The sequence below is a fragment of the Myxocyprinus asiaticus genome, chromosome 44, assembly GCF_019703515.2.
Source record: "Myxocyprinus asiaticus isolate MX2 ecotype Aquarium Trade chromosome 44, UBuf_Myxa_2, whole genome shotgun sequence".
Taxonomy (NCBI): Eukaryota; Metazoa; Chordata; class Actinopteri; order Cypriniformes; family Catostomidae; genus Myxocyprinus; species Myxocyprinus asiaticus.
The window spans coordinates 4947642-4974625 of record NC_059387.1 but is presented as its reverse complement, the minus strand read 5'-3'; the positions used below and the strand labels follow the sequence as shown (position 1 = coordinate 4974625).

At 39.6% G+C, this 26984-nt stretch overlaps 1 protein-coding gene across 4 annotated transcripts in view; it reads right to left on the bottom strand.

Annotated features, from left to right (window-relative positions):
• Positions 1–1102: 1102 nt before the first annotated feature.
• Positions 1103–26984, bottom strand: part of LOC127434229 (histone-lysine N-methyltransferase 2C-like) — a 255749-nt gene continuing 229867 nt past the window's right edge. For 3 of the 4 annotated variants that reach the window (XM_051686800.1, XM_051686802.1, XM_051686801.1), the window contains 10 exons: positions 25195–25334; positions 12561–12656; positions 10940–12089; positions 10698–10834; positions 9097–9239; positions 8686–8863; positions 7664–7780; positions 7496–7569; positions 2999–3107; positions 1103–2830 (listed from right to left, as the gene is read on the bottom strand). In XM_051686800.1, coding sequence (XP_051542760.1) covers positions 2738–2830; positions 2999–3107; positions 7496–7569; positions 7664–7780; positions 8686–8863; positions 9097–9239; positions 10698–10834; positions 10940–12089; positions 12561–12656; positions 25195–25334 — 2237 coding nt within the window. In that variant the 3' untranslated portion in view covers positions 1103–2737. The remainder of the gene's footprint in view (positions 2831–2998; positions 3108–7495; positions 7570–7663; positions 7781–8685; positions 8864–9096; positions 9240–10697; positions 10835–10939; positions 12090–12560; positions 12657–25194; positions 25335–26984) is intronic. The other variant, XM_051686799.1, reaches the window with a different exon arrangement.

Below are 26984 nucleotides of genomic sequence, written 5' to 3'. Positions count from 1 at the left end.
GAAACAGTAAAGATACACTTAATACATAACAAAGAAAAGCAAAAAGTTGGCTACAGGCCCAACAAACACACTTTTTGTCCTCTGCACCAAACATTTGGACTCTCTTTATAGTTGAGGCTCCTCCCCCCATATTCAAACAGTCCAATGACAACCCTCAGTCAATCACAAACTAGATATGCTAAGTTTAACATTAATATTAGGAACATTTCCTCACATGCATTCAATGCAAAAACATTCTCAATTCAACTCCTCCCCCTCAGGACGGTATATATGTGGCTTCCTGTTTATGGGCCTCTCCTATTAGAAAGTTCAGAGGAGAAGGTAAGACAAAAGAAAACCATTATTATTAAACCAAGCACTGTTTGTCTACTTGCAATTCATGATTTCTTGTTTACAAAACCACAGATACAGAGAATGACAAACATTAGTCACACTGGAATGTGCACCTTCCATGTGACTTTGATCTGTGGAAGATAACAATGAATAAACTGATCTTGTACAAAAAGTGTTGGGTAGTTCTCTAGACTGAATGATTTATGTCCCAAACACTCCTTTATCCACATAATAATTTGTATTCTGTACAAACTATAGGTTCAATCCCCTAAACCTAACCCTCAAAAAAAAACTTTCTGCATTTTTACATTTTCAATAAAACTTTAGTATGGTTTTTAAGCAATATGAATTATGGGGACACTAGAAATGTCATCATAAACCACATTTATAGCAAAATACCCTTGTAATTACCATTTTGTAACCTAAATGTCCTCGTAAACCTCCCATGCTCTTCACATAAAGAGTTATTTGTACAATGCATAGAATTTCTAAATATATAGTCTAAATATAAATCACTTGAGGTTCTATATTAGTTAGGGTGCACTGTTCAAAGGAAAAACAAAGAAAATATATTATACAAGAAGATCTTAGCTTCACATTGAACCAGACATGAGGGAAAGAATATGACGTAAAATATTTTTTGTTTTTGTACGTTCCTAAATCTGATTCCACAAATTCCAAAACTCACACTTTGTATACTCCCACCCCCCACCCCCAAATGCTGTTAAATGTCTGAATATTGTACAAGAAGGGGAAACAAAGATTTCCAAGAAACAAATTTTATTACAGCCAGTCATTGAGAAAATATGTACAATTGATTCATTTCAAAGTTGAAAAAAAAAAAAAAAAATACATCATGCCTTGTATGTTACAAGCCAAGGACTGTTTAAGAATGCCAACAACTGTAGTCCACATTAGTTGTGCACATGAAAAACTTCATTTCAAACTGGTCTGCAAAGTGCCATTAGCAGGCTTTAAATTATTTCAGAGTTGAGTTTGTGATATCACACCAAGAAAAAGTCTTCTATAAATGTAAACAAGAAAGAAGCATACCTTACATTTATTTAATGTCTACGCATTGCGTTTGGTGAATGTGAAAGGCATTGAACTTCTCTGAAGTTCTGAATGTGAGTTTCTATGCTGTGGAGCATTAATAACAGCTCATGCTTGCTAATTGGAAACTATCTGAAGTTTTATGGGTGGATTCAAATAGAAATTCACAGCGCACACAAATCTGATGATCAGAGTTAGGATGTCACAATCATTTCAGCATGACTGGTGCTCATTTTGATTGAGAAAATAGATTAAAAAAAAGTAAGCAAAGGGTATTCTTCAAGTGGTCAGATAATTTTAGACAATATTGATTCTAAATTCTAAATACAATGAAAATACTCTGAATTCTTTTTTATTTTATTTTTTTTACAGATTCTGTACAAATTTATACAACACATATACTCTCTATATGATATTGTGACATCCTCTTTAAATACTTTTTTCTTCATTTTTTTGCTCACTTTGTTGAAAACAAACAAAAGATCACCCAGACAACTATGATAAAGTTAAGGTAACATTTGGTAGAGTATTTAAAAACTTTAATTTATAGACAGATATTTACACATCGTATAAAGTAACATGTTCTGTCCAATGGGCAGGCTTTCCGAGCATCTCGACTATCTGCAACTCCACATTTTTAAAAAATAGCTTCAATCAATAATAAATACAAAAGCTTTATCTTATTTTACAGAAATCAAAACAAAGGAAAAAATAAACTGACTCATGGTATCAAGTATTTCAACGGTATCTTTTGTTTTAGTGCAAGTTAATAATTCCATTAGCTTTATCCTTAAGGAAGTCTTCTCAGTACATTCCTTGTTCAGTGGTGTCTACATTTCTGTAACTATATGTGTATATCTGTATATATTTTTCTTTATCCAGAGGACCTGCCTCTTAATATCTAAATAAGGCTGTGGCCTGCACTTTCAAGCCCAAGCCCACTTGAAAATCTCTCGCTGTCTGCCAGGGCGCTTCATCGCATCTCTCATACAGAAAAAAAAAAAAAAAAAAAAATTTACATTGTCTTTGCAATTCAGAGTAACCAGTGTGCAGCCTATATTTTATTTTAGGTGAAGGTGCTCATTCATAAACTACCAACTCTCCTGCCACTGAACTAAGAGACTCCCAAAGTCTTTTTACTTTCTAAAAACCAAGTAAAACTCCATACAGTTCTGCGGTCTAAATCCTATCCAAACAACATATTTTAGTTTGTTGTTTTATGGATTTTTTTCTTCTTAACAATTTAAGTAATACAATGTTTCCGGTTTCTAAATGGGCCAAGGAAAAAAAAAAAAAAAAAAAAGGAATGCATATATGTTGAATTGTCCATCATTTCTCTGATATCTTAGGTTTAGTTCATCCATTTCCGGCAGTTTACGGCACCACAGTGACAAGGAATTTTGTGTTGATCGTCTTCCAGATCAAATTTGTAGTCGTAACACAACTGGAAAAAAAAATGGTTAGGGTTAGTTTATAGTTTCATTATAGTTGCATTATCATCAGGGAACCTGCACAGAATAAAATGCTGATGTAATTGGTTTAAAGACCACTTTCAATAGATACAAGGTGAAGTTCGAAGGTCTTTCAGACTAGTGAGAAAGATAAAATTTACCTCTTCGCCTCGCTGGATTCGGCGGTTGGAACTGATGATGATTTTGTTATCTCTCTCAAAGGTTACGACCTCAGCAATGCAGTTAGGTGCGCAGGAGTGGTTGATGTATCTGGTGGATGAAAGGAATAAAACTACAGACCTGAACCACAGTCAATGCAAGAATGTGAGTGCGAATGCTTCTAGCTACACAAGCTATTTTCTGTACCATTGCTATGCGAAGTTCATACCACAATTCGTAGCATAACGCATTTTCAGCATTGCCGCACGGAATGCTATAGCGGACATTAGTGTACCATATTTTCCGGAATATAAATTGCTTTTTTTTTCATCATCTGAAAGGTCCTGCAATTTATAATCCAATGCGACATATACATAATTTATACATAATTGATGTTAGCCAGTTAAACACACACAAACCAAAACACATACAGTACACTTACACACAAACATATGAAAACATCAGTAATAGAGTGGGTAAAAGTAGCCTATTCTACAGAATTTTGCCTTAAAGAACTTTATGCAACCAAATTAGATATTCTGCATAGGGGTGGGCAGGCTAGTCACTATACCCACAGGTCCTCATATAGGGGACACCCTAACCAACTATGAAGACAATACAAGAAACAGCCCAGTGGTCCTCCGAGAGGTGGGATGGAAGATGGGCCAATTAGGACGGACTCTACGGACATGACTGGAATGGCCATGACAAATGACCAAAGGATCCTTAGGAAATACATCTGCGGATGGATGAGTAACAACTTACAAGGGTCTGCGGATTCATCAAGGAAGGTTGAAATGTGGCAGGAAAAGCCAGACGCAAACTTACACTGCAGCTGCAGGGCAGACAAAAAATATACAGAGCCTGGTTGAGCACCAAAACACTGTGAAGGTACTGAAGGTATTGTGGGATGGCATAAGGGCTAGGTTAACAGTTCCGAGGATGGCAGAGAGAATTTTTCGGTGAAGAAGGAAGGAGCATGAGAGGGTGAAGTTCATCAAGGTTTCTTTTAGGTTTGCCAGAAAGCTTTTGGAAGAGAAGAAGAGTGGAAAGCTAGTGATGGCAAAGCAATAACTATAAGACCACTTGAAACAACAGCTTGGTGATCCCCAGAAACAGAGCCTGCTCGGCTCCCCCGGATATGTCCCACGGCCAGCAGAGTCATTAGTGGGATTTGATGTAGCTCCACCCAAGTTGAGTGAGATTAGGCAGGTGGTAGAAAAAGACAGGGTAACTTCAGCCCCAGGTCCGAATGGGATACCATGTAGGTTGGATAAGAGGTGTTATGTAAACTACTTTCAGTGGCAAGGATGGACACCAAGGCCAACAGTTACACCAGGAAGTGGCTGGGCTTGCCACGTTGTTTTTCAGATGTATCATTGTTTGGAAGAAATTACTAACATTTGCCACTAAAGTCCATCACCCTGGGCTACAAGCAGGAAAAGACCAGGCTATTCTTTGAACTAAGTGAATTGACAGACCAGGCTGTGAGGGCTAGTCAAGCCCAGGTTTGAACAGGCCACGCTTGGAAGGCAGAGGAGGTTGTTAACAGGGCAGTTTCAAGACTGAAGCAGTAAGAGAAGAGCAGGACTTTGATGGGGATGGCTCCCTAACTGTGGTCAGTAGCCTCTTAAAAAAAACAACAAAAAAAAACAGAGGAAAGAGATGGTAGTGACAGAAGTATATAGGATGGAAAAGGAAGAGTAAATGATTAGAGTAGTAAGCCAGAGATTTTCAGCATTGCCGCAGGGATGCTATAGCGGACATTAGTATACCATATTTTCTGGAATATAAATCATGTTATTTTTTTTTCATCACCTGAAAGGTCCTGCGATTTATAATCCAATGCGACATATACATAATTTATACATAACTGATGTTAGCCGGTTAAACACACACATACCAAAAAACATAAGGTAAACTTACACACAAACATATGAAAACATCAGTAATAGAGTGGGTAAATGCGTTTTAAAGTAAATGATTAGAGCAGTAAGCCAGGGAGGGTACATCTGATAGAGTTTTAGGATGGGCTGACCTGTGGAAGGTACCCCAGGCCAGGCTAAGTTTTCTAAAAAAATCCACCTATGATACTCGTCCAAGCCCTGGAAATTTGTCTCTGTGGTATGGCAAAGAGGAGAGTTGTCCCCTCAGTGAGGCCATAAGAGCAAATCTGCAGCACATGTTGGCTGGGTGCAAGACCGCCTTAGCACAAGGACGGTACAGGTAGCGGCATGATCAGGTCCTGCGAAAGTTGGCAGAAATCCTAGAAGTGTGTAAAGGCAAACAAAGGCCACCATGCTCCTCAGAGGACGTTCACTAAGTTTGTTAAAAAGGGAGGTGCCGCACAACGCACTGCATGGAGGGAAGCAAGATCAATCTTGGCACTTGGTCAATGGTGGTCGACCTTGGACAGCAACTGAAATTTCCTTCTGAGGTCACCATAACCTCCTTGAGACTGTAGTGTTATGGTCGGAGTCAGCTAGGAAAGTCATCGATTGAGCTTACAGTTGCATGGGAGGAGGGACAGGAGGGAGCCTATGAGAGGAAGAAGCTAAAATATGCTGATCTGGCTGCCGAGTGCAGGGAAAATGGATGGAGGGCTGCCACTTACCCTGTGGAGGTCAGGTCTCGTGGATTTATGGGAAGATCAATGCAGCATCTATTAAAAGACACTGGTATCATTGGATCAGCACTGAGGAAGTCTCTGAAGTAAATGGCAGGGGAAGATAAGAAAGGGAGCTTCTGGCTATGGTTAAGGAGGATTAAAAGTGGGGTGTGCAGAAGTGAGAAAGTAGGAATATGGAACATTTGTGATATGTGGTGAGGTAGCATGTAGAAGAGGAAAGGGGTGGGGAGGAATTATTCATGCTGACACGCTCGGTTCTTACCAGGGGGTTTCTGGAGGAGGATTGAGTGGGAAAGCGAAACCATGCCAAGCTAGGCGTTGGAGGGGCAGCTGACACAGTCTCGCAGCTTGCCTATTACGTCGCTCTCCTCCTTAATCTGTTGGGGGATTGGTTTAAGGATAGGCATTGGAGGGTGGTAGGTGTTGCCTGATAGCTTGTCTTTTATAACAGAGAAGAGCCCTTGGACGCTTGGGGGGGGGGAGGAGGATTGAACACTTGCTGCATGGTATGACCTGTAAAGGAGGAAGGTCTTGATGGGGAAGTGAGAACTAGAAGCAATGGATAGCATCTGGTGTCCAGCTGTGGAGGGTGGCTGGGAGACATCCCTAACCACTGCCCCACCACAAGGAGATAATCCAAAAAAATAAAGGGGTGAAACATCTGTGATGGGAGGCTCCTGGCTGATGACCCTGTAGTTGGATGGCTGAAGGCACAGGTGCGGCAGTCAATAATACCCAGCAGGTTTAGATAGCTACCTGTGCATCTGATTCTGTCCTACCAAACTCTAAACCACTGTCCAACAACAACTCCTCACATGCCCACAAAATGACGTTTCATCACACTTAGTAAAAACATTCAGTCAGTGAACTGGACAATTAGTGCATAGCAAACAGGGTTGCAAATCTAAGAAATAACCATGATCAACTGTCGCTGAAGTTAATGAATAGAATACAACAGGCAGATTGTTTTACTCACAATGTAAAAGCTGTTTATTTGGATACAGCATAGAGTTATATATATGTTAGAAAGAGATGTGGCCTATTTATCAAGTTTTCTTTCATGAAACATAAACAGATAATGAAAAACTGTTTCACACGCTTACTTAAAGCTAATTCTTCCCATTAAAACCAGGCTAAATACTGTGTGTTACGATACCTAGATCCTGAGGTCATCTTCTTCACAGTCCGTGCCTGACATGTTGAGCGGCATAAATGAAAGTTGGGTGGCTGCTCCCATGGTTCCTAGTGCCTGCCGTATGCAACCTCTATCAGTGCAACTTTTTCAGAGATGCAAGAGACTTTTTCAGAGATTTTTTTTTTTCGCTTAAAGTAATTTTGATCAGGTGTGATTTATATTTTATATTTTTCTATTTCATCATTATATTTTATATTATTAACTTTTTCTTAATTGGTTTTATAATTACATTTTATCTATCCTGATTTTTGTTTTTCATTTTTATGTAAAGCACTTTGAATTACCATTGTGTATGAAATATTTTATAAATAAACTTGCCTTATATTTAGGTGTGAATTTATTTCCTGAAAATACGGTAAATTGTCTTACATTCAGTTTTCTCTTTCAGGTCATCTACTGTCATAGCTGAACAAGAGTTTGAAGAAAATCACTTTAACTGAACTGAACTCACATTAACTGAACAAGTAATTTAAAGTTGACATTTTTGGCTAGCTACATGAATAAAAACACATCGGGTTTAATGCCACAGGAATTTGAAGATAACAACCCCACCCCCACCCCCCCGTACAGAGGTTTAAGAATTTCACATTTGTGTACATGCAATAAAGTTGCTTTTTGTATCTAAAGCTTACAATGTTGGTATGTTAATAACAAATAAAAAGTTAATTTCCTCACCTTGCAGGTCCTCCAGTAATTGTTGCATCAATGACATGCTCACTATCGATGCGGAACATATAGACTCCACGATTCTGCAAAAATGAATTTTTTTAAACATTTCAACAAAGCACTTGGATAAAGTACTTATTTTAGATAGTTTCAATTAAATCTGATAATAAGTCATACCTGTGCCTCATACATCTTCTCTTTCCTGTTTGCTACCTCATTGCGAATTATACTTCCAATGTATTCAATCACCATAGTGTATTTTTCAATGTCCCTAGCAGCGTACAGTCCCAAACCCTGAATTAAAATAAAGCAGAAACTCAAATTATTACAGCTTCCTGGGTGATTTTGTAATTAAATTTTTTTTTTTTTTAATTAATGTTTCTATTTCAACTTTAAATATAATTAGCTGTTTTTGGCTTTAAAAATGTGTAAATGCACCATTTCACAAGGTATGCCACAGAAAAACTAAATACAGTGATTTTAAAAGGGTTTAAGAGAGATACAGACAGCCAAAATTGCCAAAATTGAAGCTGCTAGATAAAATAGAGAAAAGATTAAAAAAAAAGAAAAAACTTTTCCATTAAAGGGCAATATTTGTCCCCTGAATTTGAATTTCAGGGGCATTTTTAACTTTTATGAGGGCATATGACTTCTAATGATATGACTGAAAATAATAACAAATACTTAATTGTAATAAATTAATTAAATTCTTAATTTGAGCAATTTTAACTTATGTTTTATGCAATAATATAAATACCTATGCCTAGAATACAGAATATTAAGAAATATATCAGATTTCACAAACTGAACACAGGAATTCTTTACAGAGGCATTTTTTGGCCAGACATTTTGATTTGGGGGCATTTTGTTCCTGAACCCCTGGTTTTGCCCTGAACCCTCAGTATACAATGTATTTCTGATTTGTTATTACTGTTCTGTTCAAATCTGAAATTATTTATTAATGTGACAACAGGCTTATGAATAGTAAATGCAATAAGAATTGTATTCAAAACATTGTCCATTCTTTTTACCTCAAAATTATGAAAATAATTGTTTTCAAAACCATTAAGGAACCAGAATCGAGGAATCCAAAGCAGAATCATTAAATTCCTTATTATATCAAGTAAACTTTTGTTTTTATTTGCTAAAATCCAAAAGATCATTATTCTCTGCAAGGCTCAAGTTGGTGATCTTTCTACCTGAATGCGTGAGCGGGCCAGGTAGACGTTGGACTTCCACTCAGCCTTCATGCGGCGGTACTGCGAGGATTTGGAATGGACAAACTGTTTGCTGTATGGAGCCACACCCATCTCAATTGGATTTCCAGGGCTCTGTAAGGCCTTGGAAAAGCTGCTGCTGCTGGTCAAAGTGTGAGGCCTACAGGAGGAACACAAGCAAATGTGCTTCAATTAAAAATAACCAGATGCACTGATTCCACATTAAACGTAGGAACATCAGGAGATAAGGAAGTACAAGATGAAATGTTGTAACATTAACATTTACGGAGAATGGTTGGAATGACTGGATGCTCACTCACTATCAGAGCACAGGGAAAAGCAGGAAACCCAATACAAACAAGGAGGAAATAAAAGTTTAATTATACAGAATACCTCAACACAAACCTCTTGACATGTGTGCATGCTTTTGGTTCAGAACGGGCACATCCGGAGGGGTTGATAGCCAAAGGCAGCTGCATTAGAGGGTTACAGCCATAACGGAATGTGTAATGCTCACACGCCTCAGCTCCAGGAAGCTAAAAGACAAATGTAGAAAAAAATATAAAAACTAAATCTTTACTGAGTGGCACTTGCCGTGTGTAAGATCCTACCACGATGCTTTTGTGGGTGGTAGCCAGGTCGTTGCAAAGCAGTTGCTATGCAGAGTGGTGGCGGAAAGGGTGATCTGAGTGGTTGCCTTTTTTTTTTTTTTTAATTTGGAATGCCCAATTCCCAATGTGCTTTTTAAGTCCTCGTGGTCGCGTAGTGATTCACCTCAATCCGGGTGGCGGAGGACGAATCCCAGTTGCCTCCACATCTGAGACCGTCAGCCACGGAGACGTAGCGCGTGTGGAGGCTTCACGCCATCCACCGTGGCATCCACCCTCAAATCACCACGCGCCACACCGAGAACGAATCACATTATAGCGACCACGAGGAGGTTACCCCATGTGACTCTACCCTCCCTAGCAACCGGGCCAATTTGGTTGCTTAGGAGACCTGGCTGGAGTCACGCCCTGGAATTCAAACTAGCGAACTCCAGGGGTGGTAGCCAGCGTCTTTAACCACTGAGCTACCCAGGCCCGTTGAGTGGTTGCTTTAAGTACAAGTCAAAAGAGCCCACTATCAAGTATCTATGATATTCTAGTCTCTAGATATAGCTTGGGTCCATTGCATTGTTAGAGTGATTGTTAAAAGTAATTCCACGGCTCTTCTCAAAAAGCCACATGATTTTATAATTCATGTCTGATGCACAAACATTGTGGGACAAGTTACATAAGTTTAATAATTAGGGTTAGAAGATTAAAATCCCAAAAGGCCTTGGCAAACACCACTAATCAAGTTAGATGTTAGAGGTAACAAAAGCAAACCAATATTTTGTTATTCTAATTGTCAGCACATAAAATTGTACTTGTATCAGTGTGACTGAAATATGACAACATGAATAAATTAGAAAATACACTAAATTAACCACAAATAAAAACAAAAAGTGACATTAAAGGGATAGTTCGCCGAAAAATTATTTTCTCATCATTTATACACCCTTATGTCATCTCAAACTCAAGATGGTATAAGGGTGATGGCATAGTGACCTTCTTTCTTCTGTGGAATACAAACAAAGGTTTTTTGAAGGATGTATGAAATGTTTTTGTCCACACAATGCAAGTCAATTGGGTCCAAAAATGTCAATGTCCAAAAAAGGACATAAAGGCAGATTTAAGGTAATTCATACGACTCAAGTGGCTTAATCAATGCCTTCTAAACTGATCCGATCAATTTAGAGTGAGAAACAGACCAAAATGTAACTCATTTTCTTTATAATTCTTGACATCTGCAGACTCCTTGGACCTCATTAACTTACATTGTATGAACAACGAAAGTCAAATGATATTGAGATGGCATAAGGTGATTAAATGATCATTTTTGGGTGAACCATCCCTTTAAACTATATTCAACCTTATATTTAACTCAAGCATGATTGGACTTTCACTTACAGATTCCACAATTCTGGTAACAGCGGATACAGTCAGTCCAAACAGGTCCTCTCCCTTCAGGTAAACTGGGAAGAGCTTCAGTAAACCTGTTTCGTTCCTTCTGTCTGCCACTGGCTCCAAAACCTTATCCCAAACACCTGCACCATAACAAGAAAAACTACCATAGGTACCCATATCATACATGACTGGTGAATTCAACACAGAGATTTCTCAGTTACTGTGTACATTGAGCTCTCGTTTACCTTTTGGTGAGGCGCCAGTGAGCACCAGGTCATCGTAACCCTGCTCCACGACACGAATGATAAACTCAGGCTCCCCATCTTTCTCGTCAATAGAACACACGTAGTGGCAACGACGGTTGCCGTGCCGCATGCTCCAGTAGATGCGGCTGGCCTCGTAGCCCACAGGAAAGATGGCAGTAGTTGAGTGGAAGTCCTGCATCTGCTGCGGGAGCAGTTGACCGACCGAATGGAACACCAGGCTACCCACACGGAAGGTGTGTTCCCGCTCACCCCTCTGAATGATGCTGGCGATCTGCCGTGTTTCGTCCCTTTGCACATAGACCCGACGGAACACAGCAAAGCAGCGGAGTTCATGCTCAGTCCCTGCAAGCCCACCTCCGAATGAGCCGGTTCCTCTGGGTCTGTGCAGGTGGCACAGCATGGTCTTGTCTTTAAAGAATGTGCACTGTGCTTTAAGGGCACAAGTAAAATGGTATGCATTGGTACAGCGCAAGCGGTGGCATCCGCTTGTGGCACCAGTTTGTTGGCAATATGCACAGCGCACTGATAGGCCTCTTCTCAAGGCCAGCTCTACGTTGATGAGCGCCCCGGCCTGGGTCTCGTAGACTTCAGTGGACCAGAGGGCACAGTTCAGGTGCACCCACAAGTCCAGATCGAGGTTGAGGAGTCGGGCCGGCCCATCAGTGAGCCCATCTCCTTCTTCGTGGCAGAAACAGCAGCGGCGTGAGTCTTTGGGCATGGGTTCGGCTCTAAGAGACATCCCAAGTTTCTTCAGCAGTTCATCCACCTCTTCCTCCACTGGCAGGTGGTAGTTACCCTTAGGCACCACAATGTGAACACTCCACTTCCTCCAACGCACAGCCTTCCAACGCTTTCCTGACAAATGCCAAGGGTCATCCCCACCACTGTGCACCGCTCGAAGCTGAGGCTTCAGTTTGACCGTAACCTTCAGTGCATCAGATTTGGCATCTCTGAATGTTTCAGAAGTGATAGAGGGGAAGGATATTGGTGGAGATGGGGATAGAGACTGCTTGGGCTGCAGCTGGGCCAAACAGTGCACATCCAGATCAGATATGTTGTTACTGTATTGATGGAGCACCTTAACAGGACTCTGCTTGTCCTCAGAGTCAGACATAAGAGGCATGTTTGGCTGTGAGAGCAGGAGAAAAAGAGCTCTGAGCCTAACATTGATTATCTTGAACTACAGCAATTTTTTGATTATCTTTTCAAAAAAAGTTTACATTATTTGAGCATGAGATGACCACTGTCCTTGTAGCTAAATTTTTCCAGCAGCACTCAAGTGCTACTAAAGTACTGTTGACACTGTTTTGTACACTTCACAGTAAGTCTTGATAAACAGGTTAATTATAAACTGACAATAATGTCTTGCATCTATTACAAACACAAAATCCTGTCGACAAGTATTTGACTGCATGATAATTGCATAAGCATCAATGGTATGGACTCGAAAAGGCAAGAACCATCTAAGAAATAGCTCATTTCCAAGCAGTCAAAGGGCAAGACTCATATAAATAGTAGTTACTCCTTTAACAAGCAGGTTAAGTGGTTACGATAAAACTCACCTGTGCAAAAGAGCTGTTAGTTCTATGCATGTACTCACCTTGCTGTGTACAAGTTTAGTCTGCATGGCAGCTGAATAGAGAACAAAGCAATTATGACTGCAGAAGACCAGGCTCCCCTCAGCTCCTCCATGGCCCTGTAGAAAGAACATTTGTAAGGTCGCATTCACCCTAGGACAGGGGTCGGTAACTTATGGCACACGTGCCAGCATTGGCACGTAGAGGGGTAATCACTGGCACGCCAGCAACGGCGAGAGAGGAGTAGACTATTTTATTTATATAAATTCCACACCTGCGTTCCAATCTACATCTTGATGTAATCCTCATGATCATGCAGTGTATTTTCATGAGCTGAATGGGAGGCTAAATAAAAAGTAAAAATGTGTCGAGACCGCAGTAGACCCAACAGCAGCGGCAGCGCTTCACTTTCAGTTAATCGCATGAGTAAACTTGCTTGCTTTGCTTCGGTCAGGCTGCGCGGATGACAGCCTACATTCTGTGTTTCATTTGTTTCTTTTTGCTTTCAGAACATCATGTCATATAATAAGGAAAACACCACTATTAATCCTTGAGATTTCCAACCCAGCATACAGGCACACCCTCCTTAAACCATGGTCACATTCAAAATTAGCTTACATTAAACGAATAAAAGAGAACACATAAACCCACACCATGGGGTTCAAAAATCTGAGTCTATTCAAAATATAAAATAAACCTGAAAATACAATTTTAGGATTCTGCAGGTGCAATTCACCGGAAATGGCTAAATAGTTGATCAGCTTGTGATGCGCGAATGGCTTGCACGCACAGCACGAGTCTCATCACACTTTAATAGTGTTTAGCCTCCCATTCAACTGAGGAAAACACTGCGTGATCATGAGGAAGGATTACATCAAGATGTAGATTGGAATGCAGGTCAGGTGTGAAAAACGTCATATAAATAAAATAGCCTGGTCCTTTCTTGCTGTTGCTTGCATGCTAGTAATTACCCTTCTGCATGATTTTGAAAAATGTATGACACAGGGCCGTAACCAAAATATACTTTGAGGGGGACAAGTCCCCCCTAATAATCAGATATGGCCAGATTCCCCCCCGCCCCCAATAATTGATATCCTTGTTGCTGTTTTTCTGCACCGCTCGTCAATGTCATATGAGATAGCCAATCAAATCGATGAAGGTGGGGCTCAAGTTTAAGAAGCTAAGCGGGAACCTAGTGGGTTATTCCAGCGGCGCACATCATCAAGCAGTTCAGGTTAAGAGTGTTTGTATCATGCGAGATGTATCTAAAAAAAACATGCAATATTTGAGCACTGTTTTATGACTGAAATGTTGTACCGACCGATATTAATTTCCAAGGGCGCAAACTATTCACCATTTGCCGAAATTTGCCATTTTGAATTGAAAATAAGTCATTACAGTACGTGATTTGTATGTCATTCATAATTGTAAATGTGAAAATATTAATGGAGGAGTTTTCAGCATATCAGGCTTAAGACAAAGATCGAATGTGTGTATACTGTGAAGGAATTGAATGAATGTGGTAATCTGGAAGGCTTTTGAAAAAATTCTCTTGCCATTGTGTAAGAAAATTATGTATAAAAAAACACAAAGTAGAGCGTTATCACTCAGATCAGAACTAGAACATGGTAAGACTTGTAACTTGTGACTTCTTGAAGTTTTGGCAATGACAGAGTCATATATTCTTGATGCAAATATTATTAGGTAATATTTTTAAATCAATTTAAGACTTTCTAAATAATTTCTTTGTCTTTAATAAATTCTGAATTTTGTACAGCATCTCCTAAGAGTCTTCTTTTAAAAGAGACCATTTTATTTAAAGTATGTCTTATCAGGTTTGTGCTCAAAAAAATGATCCACCAGATCCCAAGGAGTAGTACACCTAAAAATGGAAAATATTTTAAGCAGCTCTATTCCATAGAATAACAGTTTATAGTGAGCAGAAGCTGTCAAGCTTCAAAAAGGACAAATACTATAAAGCACTATTAAAGGTTCATTATAAAGACATAATAACAGTAGTCCATATGACAAGTCCACTATATTCCAAGCTTTCTGAGGCCACATAACAGCTTTGTGTTGTATGGACTACTTTTATGGTATTTTTTTTCTCTTTGGACCTTGACAGCAGTGGTCAATAAGAAGTGTTTTTGTATGGAAAAGAGCAGCATTCAAAACAATGAGGGACAACTTGAGGGCAGTAAATAATGTTGTGTATTTTCTTTTTGCTAGCCAGCTGATATCATGCCATTTTACAGATACACCAGTGATGAAAAGAAATTCAAATTATATTAATCTTTTCTTTGAGGCAGCACAAAAAAGAAAGAATGATGACTGAAACAGGCAAACTGCTAGCAATGCAGACACAGTGTTTGTCTTGTACTGTGTGAACTTTAAAATACATGTACTGTACCTTTTAAAACTAAAAATTATACCCTTCCTGGCCTTTATCACATTTCAAGCCTTTATTCAGAAAATTACTGCATTCAGCAATATAAACCAAATATAATGGACCAAAGAGGACCATTATATTTGTGACCTTAACATCCGTTGACCCCCCACCCTCAAAATGGTTTGGACCCCCCCAATGTTCAAGACATGGTTATGGCCTTGGTATGACATAAGAAATATTTAAGATACCACACAATTTCATGATAAGTAATCAAATAAGCAAATTTGTGACATTAACTGTGTTAACTCATTTTGTACAAAAGGACAGGGTTTCTTTCATTAACCCTCAGGGGACGCCTGACGGATTTTTTCCTCATAACAGCGGAAACAACTTAAAATACTCCGTCATTTTTGGGCATACAGATAAGTGTAAGACATCATTAGAGACTATAAAGGGTCTACTTTTATTTGTGTACACTCACAATAACAACAAAACCTTGTGCTTTTGTAAAATAAAGAAAATAAACAGTGTGCGCTTTCAGCCGTCTCTGTCTCCGCGAGCATCTTTCTGAAACACGTCACAAAAATGAACTGAAACTCTGCGAATACTTATCAGACAAACATGAAACATATGTCTAAAGAAAGTTTAAAATGTCTACTTCTAAACAAAACAATTCAAATTTAAAACAAATATTCTCCTGCAATGTAATCTGTATGAAACAAAGCGATGTACAGTTTCTCCTGCCTCAGCTAATTATCGCTAATGTGATCACACCCACCAGCAGAGCGCGCTATTCATGCGGTAATGTGCTGAGGCGATCAATGCAAACGGTAAACGGCCCCAACAGTGCCTTCAAAAACATCAAGTTCATTCACTTTCCTGCGCATTTGGAAGATGGCACGCTACACAGGTGAGGAAGAGTTCACATTTTCCTCAGAAGAAGAGCGGGACTCCGACGATGAACGTTTGAAGAGCAACTTGATCCAGCCAAGGATACAATTTTGGATGAGTAAGTCTTTACTTACATTAGTTGACATGCTATTTTATATAAACATGTACATATTTTACTAGTTGGACTATTTCCAGAATTGCCAGCCAGGATTCAGAGTACTGAAATGTGAAATATGTCCTAATAGGCAAGATTTAGTTACATTTAAATGTTGTTTCGGCTAAAGCAGGTATTTAAATTGTATGCTGAATGATATAAATATGATATGTAATATGATATAAAAATAATATGAATGTTTAGATTATATTTTAACTAGTGTTTATGCTGCCTCATTATCATCAACGAAGCTTGTGCTTGCAAATATCTGTTCGGGTGTAAATCATGTGACACTGAAGACTGCAGTAATGATGCTGAAAATTCAGCTTTGATCACAGGAATAAATTGCATTTGACAATATATTCAAATAGAAAAATTATTTTAAATTGTAAAAATATTTCACAATATCACTGTTTTTGCTGTATTTTGGATCAAATAAATGCAGCCTTGGTGAGCAGAAGAGACTTCTCTTAAAAACATTAAAAAATCTTTCCGATCTAAAACTTTTAAACGGTAGTGTAGGTCTAAAGTTTTTTTTTTGGTTATTAACAATCTTATTGATTCCAAAAATAAAACATACAAACACAACATAAAAAATGGAATCAATTATTAATATTATCACCTCCCCCCCACCCATGCAGTACTGTGGTCACCAACAATTAAATCATCAAAATAAAATAAATACAAATACATAAAATAACAAGACATACATTCAAACAAAATCAATAAAAACACATACCCAACTAAACTACAAATCCCTCTCCACAGCCATTCCCTGAGAACCATCCAAAAAAGCCAAATACCCCTTCACTTCTTGACAAACAAATCCCATTTCCCCAGCCTTCTAAAAAACATCTCCTCAAACGCCGCCACCTCGCCCATCTCCCCGCACCATTCCCTAAATGAGGGTGCCCCAGCCGACTTCCATCCCCTGAGGATGATTTTCTTTTACCAATCATGACTCCGGCTAGGACCCAACTTTTTAAATAACTGTCCCCAATGTCCAGAGTCATCCCATCACCCAAGATACAGAGTTTGGGGCTAAATGAAAGTTCAGTGTTCAACACCTCACTCATAAAGTTCTGAACCCTCAACCAAAATTCTTGGATCTTTACACATCCCCAAAATACATGTATTGTGTCCCTGTCTTCTGTTTGGCTCCGCCAGCAGGTGGGTGTGTCTTTAAGACCCAATCTATACAATCTAGAGGGGGTCCAGTAGAACCGATGCAAAATCTAAAATTGCATTAGATGGACCCTTGCATCTCTAGATGCAGACTTGATGCTTTTTAGGATCCTGGCCCACACTCCCTCCTCCAGAAGACGAAACTCCATCCCCCAGACTCTGAATCAACAGGAAGTAATACACTGATGCTTCATGACCTTTCCCAAAAGCAGTAATCACCATTTCCAGAGTATCTGCCATTTTGGGGGGTGTACACTACTCCCAGAAATAGTACAGAGCAAGTGGCGCAGCTGTTAATACCTAAAGAACTGAGATCTAGGAATCTTAAAATGTTGAACCAAATTATCAAAAGATCTCAGTACTCCACTCTCATATAGGTCACCAAGTGTAGTAACCCCACTCCCAATCCATGCTGACCAACAGAAAGGAGACTTATTAATGTGTAATTTAGGGTTCAGCCATATGCTTGAGGCAACACTTAAATAAATGTCCGAATTAAACACTCTGGACACTTTCGTCCAAACCAAGCGCAGATGTGAGATAACGGGGTGTGACTTAACCTCTCCGATTAGTTTGATCGAAAGGCTTTGCAATGGCGAAACAGGGGCAAGAAATTCCTGTTCAATAACAAACCAGGGAGGGGCTATCTCAGGTGGGATCGACCAATAGGCCAAATGTCTGAGACCGAACGCGTAATAATAAAATAAAATCTTTGGTAGGCCTAGCCCACCTTTGTCAATTGGCCTATGTAACTTATTAAAATGTAACCTGGGACGCTTACCATTCCAAATGAAGGACTTCATTATGCTATCAAATTGCTTGAAATAAGAGAGGGGGACATTTACAGGGAGAGACTGCAGCAGGTAGTTACATTTTGGAATGCAGTTCATTTTAATAACATTAACCTTCCCAATCATCGATAAATGTAATGAAGCCCACCTGTCCACATCACCCGAAAACCTTTTTATTAGAGGCTCAAAATTAACTGACTAAATCACATAAATTTGCTGGGAATAAAATGCCCAAATACTTAATGCCCTGTTTGGGCCACTGGAAGGCACCCGGCTGAAAAGCCGTTACTGGGCAGTACGCTGTCAAAGCCAAAGCTTCGGATTTAGACCAATTAACTCTGTATCCCGAAAATTTAGAAAAGGAATTAATAATTCTGTGGAGGCAAGTCATAGATCTAGTAGGGTTGGAGACGAATAATAAAATATCATCTGCGTTAAGCAAAAGCTTATGCGCCACACCTCCCGCTATCACCCCTGGAAAATCATCCTCTTTTCTTATCGCAGCTGCTAATGGTTCCAGGGCAAGACAGAACAATAATGGGGAAAGAGGGCAACCCTACCGGGTGCCCCTATCCAGAGTAAAATAATCTGAAATTAATCCATTTGTTTGTACCGCTGCTACCGGGTGTCTATAAAGTTACTTAATCCATCCAATAAAAGTATTCCCGAACCCATATATTTCCAAAATCTTAAAAAGATAATCCCATTCTACCATATCAAATGCCTTTTCGGCATCAAGTGAGATGGCAGCGACCGGAGACTGATCATTCGCTACTGACCACATGATATTGATGAGACACCTGATGTTATCAGAAGAGCTGTGGCCCCGAATAAACCCCACCTGATCTATATGTATAAGAGATGTCATAACTTTACTTAATCGGTTAGCCAAAATTTTTACATCTAGCTGGATCAGGGAAATTGGACGGTAACTCTTACACTTGTTTGGATCTTTGTCCTTTTTAAGAATCAGACTGATCCGGGCTTGTGTCATGGTTGGGGGAAGCTTTCCATTCTTTAATGATTCTATATAAACTTCTAACAAAATTGGAGCCAGTTCTGTAGCATAAGATCTAAAAAATACAGCAGCAAAGCCATCTGGCCCAGGAGCCTTGCCTGTAGGTAAGGACTTAATTACCTCATCAAGCTCCACCAAGGTTATCTCAGAATCAAGATAATTTTTTTGCTCAGTCGTCAATTTAGGGAGAACTAATGGTTCCACAAAGTTTCTAATATCTTCATAAGTAGACGAAGACGTGGAACTGTTAAGATCAATATAGAATTCTTTAAAAGCATTATTAATATCAATGGCTGAGGTAAAAATTTCTCCACCAACAGATTTCACTGAGGGAATGGTAGACAAAGACTCTCTCTGCTTTATATATCTAGCCAAAAGTTTTCCTGCTTTGTCACCCGACTCAAAGTATGACTGTCTTGCCCTGAATAACCAAAACTCTACTTTCCGCGACAAAATAGTATTTTTGGGTCAATTCTCTGAGGCCATCAGACGACATTTGGCGCTTCAGTTCTGCTTCGGCACTTTTAATAGTCCCTTTCAACTCCATGAGTTCTCGTGCTTTAGATTTTCTGATGAATGAAGCATACTGTATGTCCCGACCCCTAAGAACAGCCTTAAGTGCCTTCCAAGCCACGGCCACCGAGGATACTGAGGACCAGTTGGTCTCCATATAAATATTGATTTCAGTCTTTAACATTTGTTGGAAATCAGGATTTTGCAAAAGGGATACAATTAAAGCGCCAACTATATTATTTATTTTTCTCTGTATGTGGCAACATCTCTAAACTCACCAGGGCGTGATCTGAGACTAAAATGTTTCCAATTGAGCAATCAACAACAGATGGAATGAGGGATTTAGAAATAAAAAAAAAAAATCTATTCTAGAATAAATCTTATGAACTGATGAAAAAAATATATAATCCCTGCCAGATGGGTTCAAAAGTCGCCAGATATCTACAAGACCAAGATTTTTACACATTTTGTGAAGTGTCACTGTTGCTCTAGGGGGCTTACACACTTTTGCTTCACTATGATCAAGGATAGAGTCCATCAATAAATTAAAGTCTCCTCCCAATATTATATCATGAGGGGTGCCAACGGTTTTCAACAACCCTTCAAGATCTATAAAAAAGCCCTGATCTTCAGCGTTAGGTGTGTAAATATTAGCCAAAATCAATCTTTGCCCCTGAATCTCATCTAAAACTATAATGACTCTTCCTATTTTACCTTTAATCTGTTTGAGAAATTTGAATTGTAGATGTCTATTTATCAATATAATGACTCCCCTGCTTTTACTTGAGCCAGCACTAAAGAAAACATGTCCACCCCATATCTTCCCAAATTTTTCAGCTTCCTGTGGGGAAAGATGTGTTTCTTTAAGAAACACTATATCACATTTCTTATGCTTAAGAAAAGATATAACCTTCCTTCTTTTTATGGGATGCCCCAACCCATTCAAATTCCATGTGGAGAAAGATAACCCATTCACATTAACATCTTACATATTGATATAATAAAAAAAATAAATTGTGTGTCAAAAGCAAGATTATACGGAGCACATTTCCCATTAATGCAACAATCAAACCCCGAACTTCCCCCCGAACAAAACGAACAGAAAAACAAAAAATGTGCGCATAAACCCCGCGCAGCATCCATCCCTCCAAACTCAAAGAGTCCATGTACGCATGCGAGAACCCCCGCGACAACTTTGCCATTGGATTGCTCAAGTCCGGTGCTTCTGCACAGGTTTTGTGAGGCAAAATTACATAACAGAAAATACTCTGTAAAACAAACTCCAGCCAATTGGCAGAATAAACACAAAGAAAGTGTAGATTCATTCGCAAAACTGTCTTGAAGGTGTGTTCCTCCACAAAACAAACTCCAGCTGATATAAAGCCATTCAGTTTCCTCGGACAGACAGACAATTGTTCAGTGAGCCAGCTGTTATGAGTTCAGTGGATGATGTAATCATTCTAATGTCCCTTAAAAATACTCCACAAAAACAAACTTCCGCCAACAGAAGGTGTAAGCACAAAAAACTATCAGATTCATCCACAGCTGACCCGAAGAAGTATTATTCCACAAAACAAACTCCAGCCACTAGGCGGAGCCAGCACATAAAGAAACAAAACAGGCATCCCGGTTCCTCAGATGATCAAGTGTGTATTGAGTGAGTCAAATTCACTGGGAGGCCGCCTAAAAAAAAATACATCATGACTTACTCAGTCCGACAACTTTATAAAAGACGTCCTTTATGTGAGCATGTAAATATTTTGCAGTCATCCATAGTGTCCATTCTCAATCTGGCCGGGAACTTCAGTGTAAAAGCGATCTTCCATCAATGCAAAGGTTTCTTGGAATGTCATGCCACAAACAAACTCCAGCCGCCAGGCGGAGCCAACACAGAAAGAAACAAAAATGGCACCCAGCTTCCTCAGACAATCGGGACACTGAACAGCGAGTTAGTCCACTCACATAAGAAACGGCCAATGGTTTACTCACCCATAGTTTGTATGAAGGCCAGTGCCTTTTTGGGGCATAAAAATTATTTGCTGCCGTCCTTGGTGTCTATTCTCAGTTTGGCTGGAAACATCAGTGCAAAAGCGATCTTCCGTTGATTTAAGAGTTTCTTAAATTCCTTGAACCGATCGCGTTTCTCTCATCGCATTCGCAAAGTCCGGGAAAAAGAAAATACTGTGATTCTTCCAAGAAAGCTTTCCTTTGCTCCTCGCCTGGCGCAACGTGAGATCTTTATCGGATGATCTCAGAAATCTGGCCAGAATCGATCAGGGCCTGTCTCCCTCAGCAGATCCGTGAGCCGGGACTCTGTGAGCTCGCTCGATTTCCAGCTTATGGCCTGTTATGTCGAGCAGACTCGAGAAGAGCTCGTCCAGGAATTTCACCATATCTCTGCCGTCTTCATGCTCAGGAATTTCAACAATTCGTATGTTATTCCTTCGGTTCATATTTTCGAAATGTTCAAGTTTTCCCAAAATGTGTTCCAAGTCTATTTTGGACACGGGCGGATTAGCGGATAATTCCCTTTCCAATAATTCAGATAATTGATTAGTTTTTCAACTTCTGTTACTCTTGTGACCAATTCAGAGAATTTTGTTTCCATCGCCGTAATCGATCAACGTATTACAGCGAGATCCTCCAAGTCAGCAACAACCTTCGTCAGCGTCACTGAGATGTTGGACAGTTGACGCTGGATTTCATCTCCCGACATGCCATCCAAATCAAGTCCCCAGCTTGCAGTCCCGTCAGAGGCCTCAGCTTGAACACGTAAGTGTCTTTTAATGTCTTCAGAGTCTGAGGATTTTGATTTCTTTGCCTTGTTTACCTCAAGGAATAAATATGAAATTGGATATATTGAATCTCATCGGTCATAACATGACAATAATCAAAAAACCAGCAAAGTGCGCAGAGCTAGCCGCTCACACATCTGCTCCTCGCATGGCGTCATGTGACCCACAGGTCTACATTTTTTAAGTCTTTATATAAAGAAAATGTATAGTCAGATTACTTCTTTTAACTTAAACTTGATTTTGTGAATAAGCTACAAACAATACATTCAATCATTAAGTCTTCTCACATTCATTCTCTCTCAGGGGTCTTTGTCTCCTCAGGTGTGAATCACATCAATATTCATGATCATCCACGCCTCCTCGCATATGGCCTTTCTAACACTAAAAGTGTCTTACAAATGTTAAATGACTACATTGTTTTGTATGAATGAGTGGTCAGGATGGTTTTCACATCATTTTGTAGCAAAAATGCTAGGCTACAAGATCCAGTTCTCAAAAGTCTTGTGAACAAATGTTTAGTATGTGATATATGGCCTTATTTCAGTCACTTAAAATAAAAAAAACAAGCATAAACCTTATTTTCTCAAAAATACATGTACATACATGTTGTTCACATATTATTGTAGCCCAGTTTGTGCTGAATACAGTGTTATCAGACTTTAGCCATTAATATGTTTTTAAGCAACTGAAAAAAGCACAAATGTCAAGGCATGTCAAAACTTCTCCAGGGCCCAAAACACCCACAGACCCCAGAGGGTTAAATCACTTTCACAAAATGCTCTGTGAAAATTCACATGCAGGATCATGATTATATCATTATCATTGGGTTTTGCACAACATTTTCACTCAAACTGTTATGCTGATAATATCATTTGTAATGAAAAATAAAAGATTAAATTAGAAAAATGGCGGCACAGCCATTGACCTGGAAAATAAAAATGACACTCCATGTCAAAAAGACTGGCAACCCCTGTCCTAGGAGAAGCTGCAAAAAAGGGTACCACTTGTACCACTTCCCACAGATCGTCCCGAATTATTATTAGATCGAAACATCACACTAACAAGAACAGAAAATAAAAGCTTGCATTTGTTCCAGACCTTTTGTTGATGCTATAAATAATTATCAAATTTGCATACTATTAAGGTGAATTGAAGGGAGTAAAGGGTGGGATTTATCAAAGGTATGCCATGATTAAAATGACCTGAAATGGGCTTAACTGTTTTTGAACTTGGACATCTCATGCCCTTTAACAAATTGTGCCTCATTGCATTTTATCCCTTAATGTTAATGTAGGGTAAATTAACCCAATGATTGCAGCAGGGCAGATTTTCCCGTCCAATCGGGGGTTGGATTAGCATAATTGGAGTGCTGTTCTGTGCCTCTTTGAGGGGGCTTTGCAGGGGTTGCACATTTTAAACAGCTCTGGTCACCCCAGCCTCAGCCTTTATGTGCTGTGTCAGAGGAAGCAGTCTAGAGCCACACCAGCCTGTTAAGGAAAAGCTTTCACAGCCCTTAGTGGGTGATATACAACTCTGCAACTGGATCCTGGACTTTTTGACTGGGAGACCCCAGTCCGTCAGGATCGACAACATCACCCCCAGCACCACCACACTGAACACTGGCGCTCCCCAGGGCTGTGTGCTCAGTCTACTGCTCTTTACCCTGCTGACTCATAACTGTGCTGCAAAGTACAGTTCAAATCACATCCTCAAGTTTGCTGATGACACTACAGTTGTGGGCCTCATCAGCAACAATGATGAGTCGGTGTACAGAGAGGAGGTGAACCAGCTCGCAGAATGGTGTAGAGACAACAATCTCTCTCTTAATGTTGATAAGAGTAAAGAGATGATTTTTGACTTCAGGAGGACCCAAGCAGACCACTCACCACTGCACATCAACGGATCAACTGTGGAGAGAGTCAAAAGCTCCAAGTTTCTTGGTGTATATATGACGGAGGACCTCTCCTGGACTCTCAACACCATCTGCCTAGCCAAGAAGGCCCAGCAGCACCTCCACTTACTGCGGAGGCTGAAGAGAGCCCCCCTCCCATCCTTACCACCTGCTACAGAGAGATGATAGAGAGCGTCCTGACCAGCTGTCTCACCGTGTGGTAGGGGAACTGTACAGCCTCCGACTGCAAGACCCTACAGCGAATTGTGAGAACAGCTGAAAAGATCATCGGAGTCTCTTTACCCACCATCGACACCACATACAACAACCGCTGCTTCCGCAAAGCCACCAGTATTGCGGACGACCCCTCTCGCCCCTCTCATGGACTCTTCACCCTCCTGCCATCTGGCAGAAGGTACAGGACCATCCGTGCCACCACCGGCAGACTCCGTAACAGTTTCTTCCCTGAAGCAGTCAGATTACTCAACACTCCCAATGCTCACCTGACCTAGTCAAACACCTAACCCAATTTGACTCAAAAACATTGCACACCTGCACTTTACAAAGCTGCATCAGTCACTTATTATTATGGAACTCATTTATGCTCTACCAAAATATACATATAATTATGCTATACTTATTGCTGCTACACTACAAAATAGTTTACATTCTACAGGTCATTTCTGTGTATTTATTGCCCTGCATATTTACTGTCCTATGTATCTATTGTTCTGTTCAGTGTATTTATTGTCCTGCACTCTGTTGTGTATTGCACTTTATGTAGTCTTGCGTACTGTTCTGTGTTGTACCATGGTCCTGGAGTAACGACATTTCGTCCCGATGCATATGAGTGATATAGAGGAATGACAATAAAAACCCACTTGACTTGACATAGGGTCTAATGACTCAACAAGATCTCCATGACGCACTAGAATACATGTTATTAATGACAGTTATTTGCATTTTAGTGGGGAGAGTAATTTGGGAGTCACTCATTCAGGTTAATCTCCATCAGTTTTATGTTTTATACCTGAATATTTATGGGAAGGTCTTTGATGGACTTGTGGACCCCATTTCCAAGCACCACCACCTTGCAGTGGGAGCACCACTGCGGTTTAGACCCTGGACTGCATCCACCCATCTGATAGTCTGGTCTGATCACAACTGAACCTGAAAATAAAGAAACTTATCAAATTCAAGCAGTTATCCGAAAATACATTGAATGAGGAATTTCAGATGACAAGAACAGAAACCCAACAAAGAATTCGATACATATATACACTGGCGACAAAAAGTTTGGAATAATGTACAGGTTTTGTTCTTATGGAAAGATATTGGTACTTTTATTCACCAAAGTGGCATTCAACTGATCACAATGTATAGTCAGGACATTAATAACGTGAAAATTACTTTTACAATTTGAAAAAAAATTTCAGAACTTCTTAAACTTCTTCAAAGAGTTCTCATGAAAAAATCCTCCACGTGCAGCAATGACAGCTTTGCAGATCCTTGGCATTCTAGCTGTCAGTTTGTCCAGATACTCAGGTGACATTTCACTCCACACTTCCTGTAGCACTTGCCATAGATGTGGCTGTCTTGTCAGGCACTTCTCACACACCTTACAGTCTAGCTGATCCCACAAATGCTCAATGGGGTTAAGATCCATAACACTCTTTTCCAATTATCTGTTGTCCAATGTCTGTGTTTCTTTGCCCACTCTAACCTTTTCTTTTTGTTTTTCTGTTTCAAAAGTTGCTTTTTCTTTGCAATTCTTCTTATAAGGCCTGCACCCCTGAGTCTTCTCTTTACTGTTGTAAATGAAACTGTTGTTGAGGGGGTAGAATTCAATGAAGCTGTCAGCTGAGGACATGTGAGGCATCTATTGCTCAAACTAGAGACTCTGATGTACTTATCCTCTTGTTTAGTTGTACATCTGGCCTTCCACATCTCTTTCTGACCTTGTTAGAGCCAGTTGTCCTTTGTCTTTGAAGACTGTAGTGTACACCTTTGTATGAAATCTTCAGTTTTTTTGGCAATTTCAAGCATTGTGTAGCCTTCATTCCTCAAAACAATGATTGAATGACAAGTTTCTATAGAAAGCTGTTTCTTTTTTGCCATTTTTGACCTAATATTGACCTAAAGACATGCCAGTCTATTGCATACTGTGGCAACTCAAACACAAAGACAATGTTAAGCTTCATTTAACGAACCAAATAGCTTTCAACTGCGTTTGATATAATGGCAAGTGATTTTCTAGTACCAAATTGGCAATTTAGCATGATTACTCAAGGATAAGGTGTTGGAGTGATGGCTGCTGGAAATGGGGCCTGTCTAGATTTGATCAAAAATGACTTTTTTCAAATAGTGATGGTGCTGTTTTTTTACATCAGTAATGTCCTGACTATACTTTGTGATCAGCTGAATGCCACTTTGGTAAATTAAAGTAACAATTTCCTTCCAAAACAGCAAAAGCTCTACATTATTCCAAACATTTGTCCGCCAGTGTATACGTGTGAATTTAAGTTAAAGCCATACTGGATTTTGACAGGATTTGGATCTCATGTGCAACCTAATTCTCAGCCTTAGATATCAGATACACCATTATGTTTTGCACTAAATGGAATAACTTTAATATGCTTTAATATGTTTACCTTTAGCATAATATAATGCCTACCTCACTGCAATATTTTGCAGACATGCAGCACTGGTTATCTGCATAGTGTATAAAAGGTATGTTAACGAGTAATCGATTGTTGATTATTTGCCGTTAGTAATTTAATTGATCAAGAAAACTAATAAACAAACAAAAGTGGGGAAGAT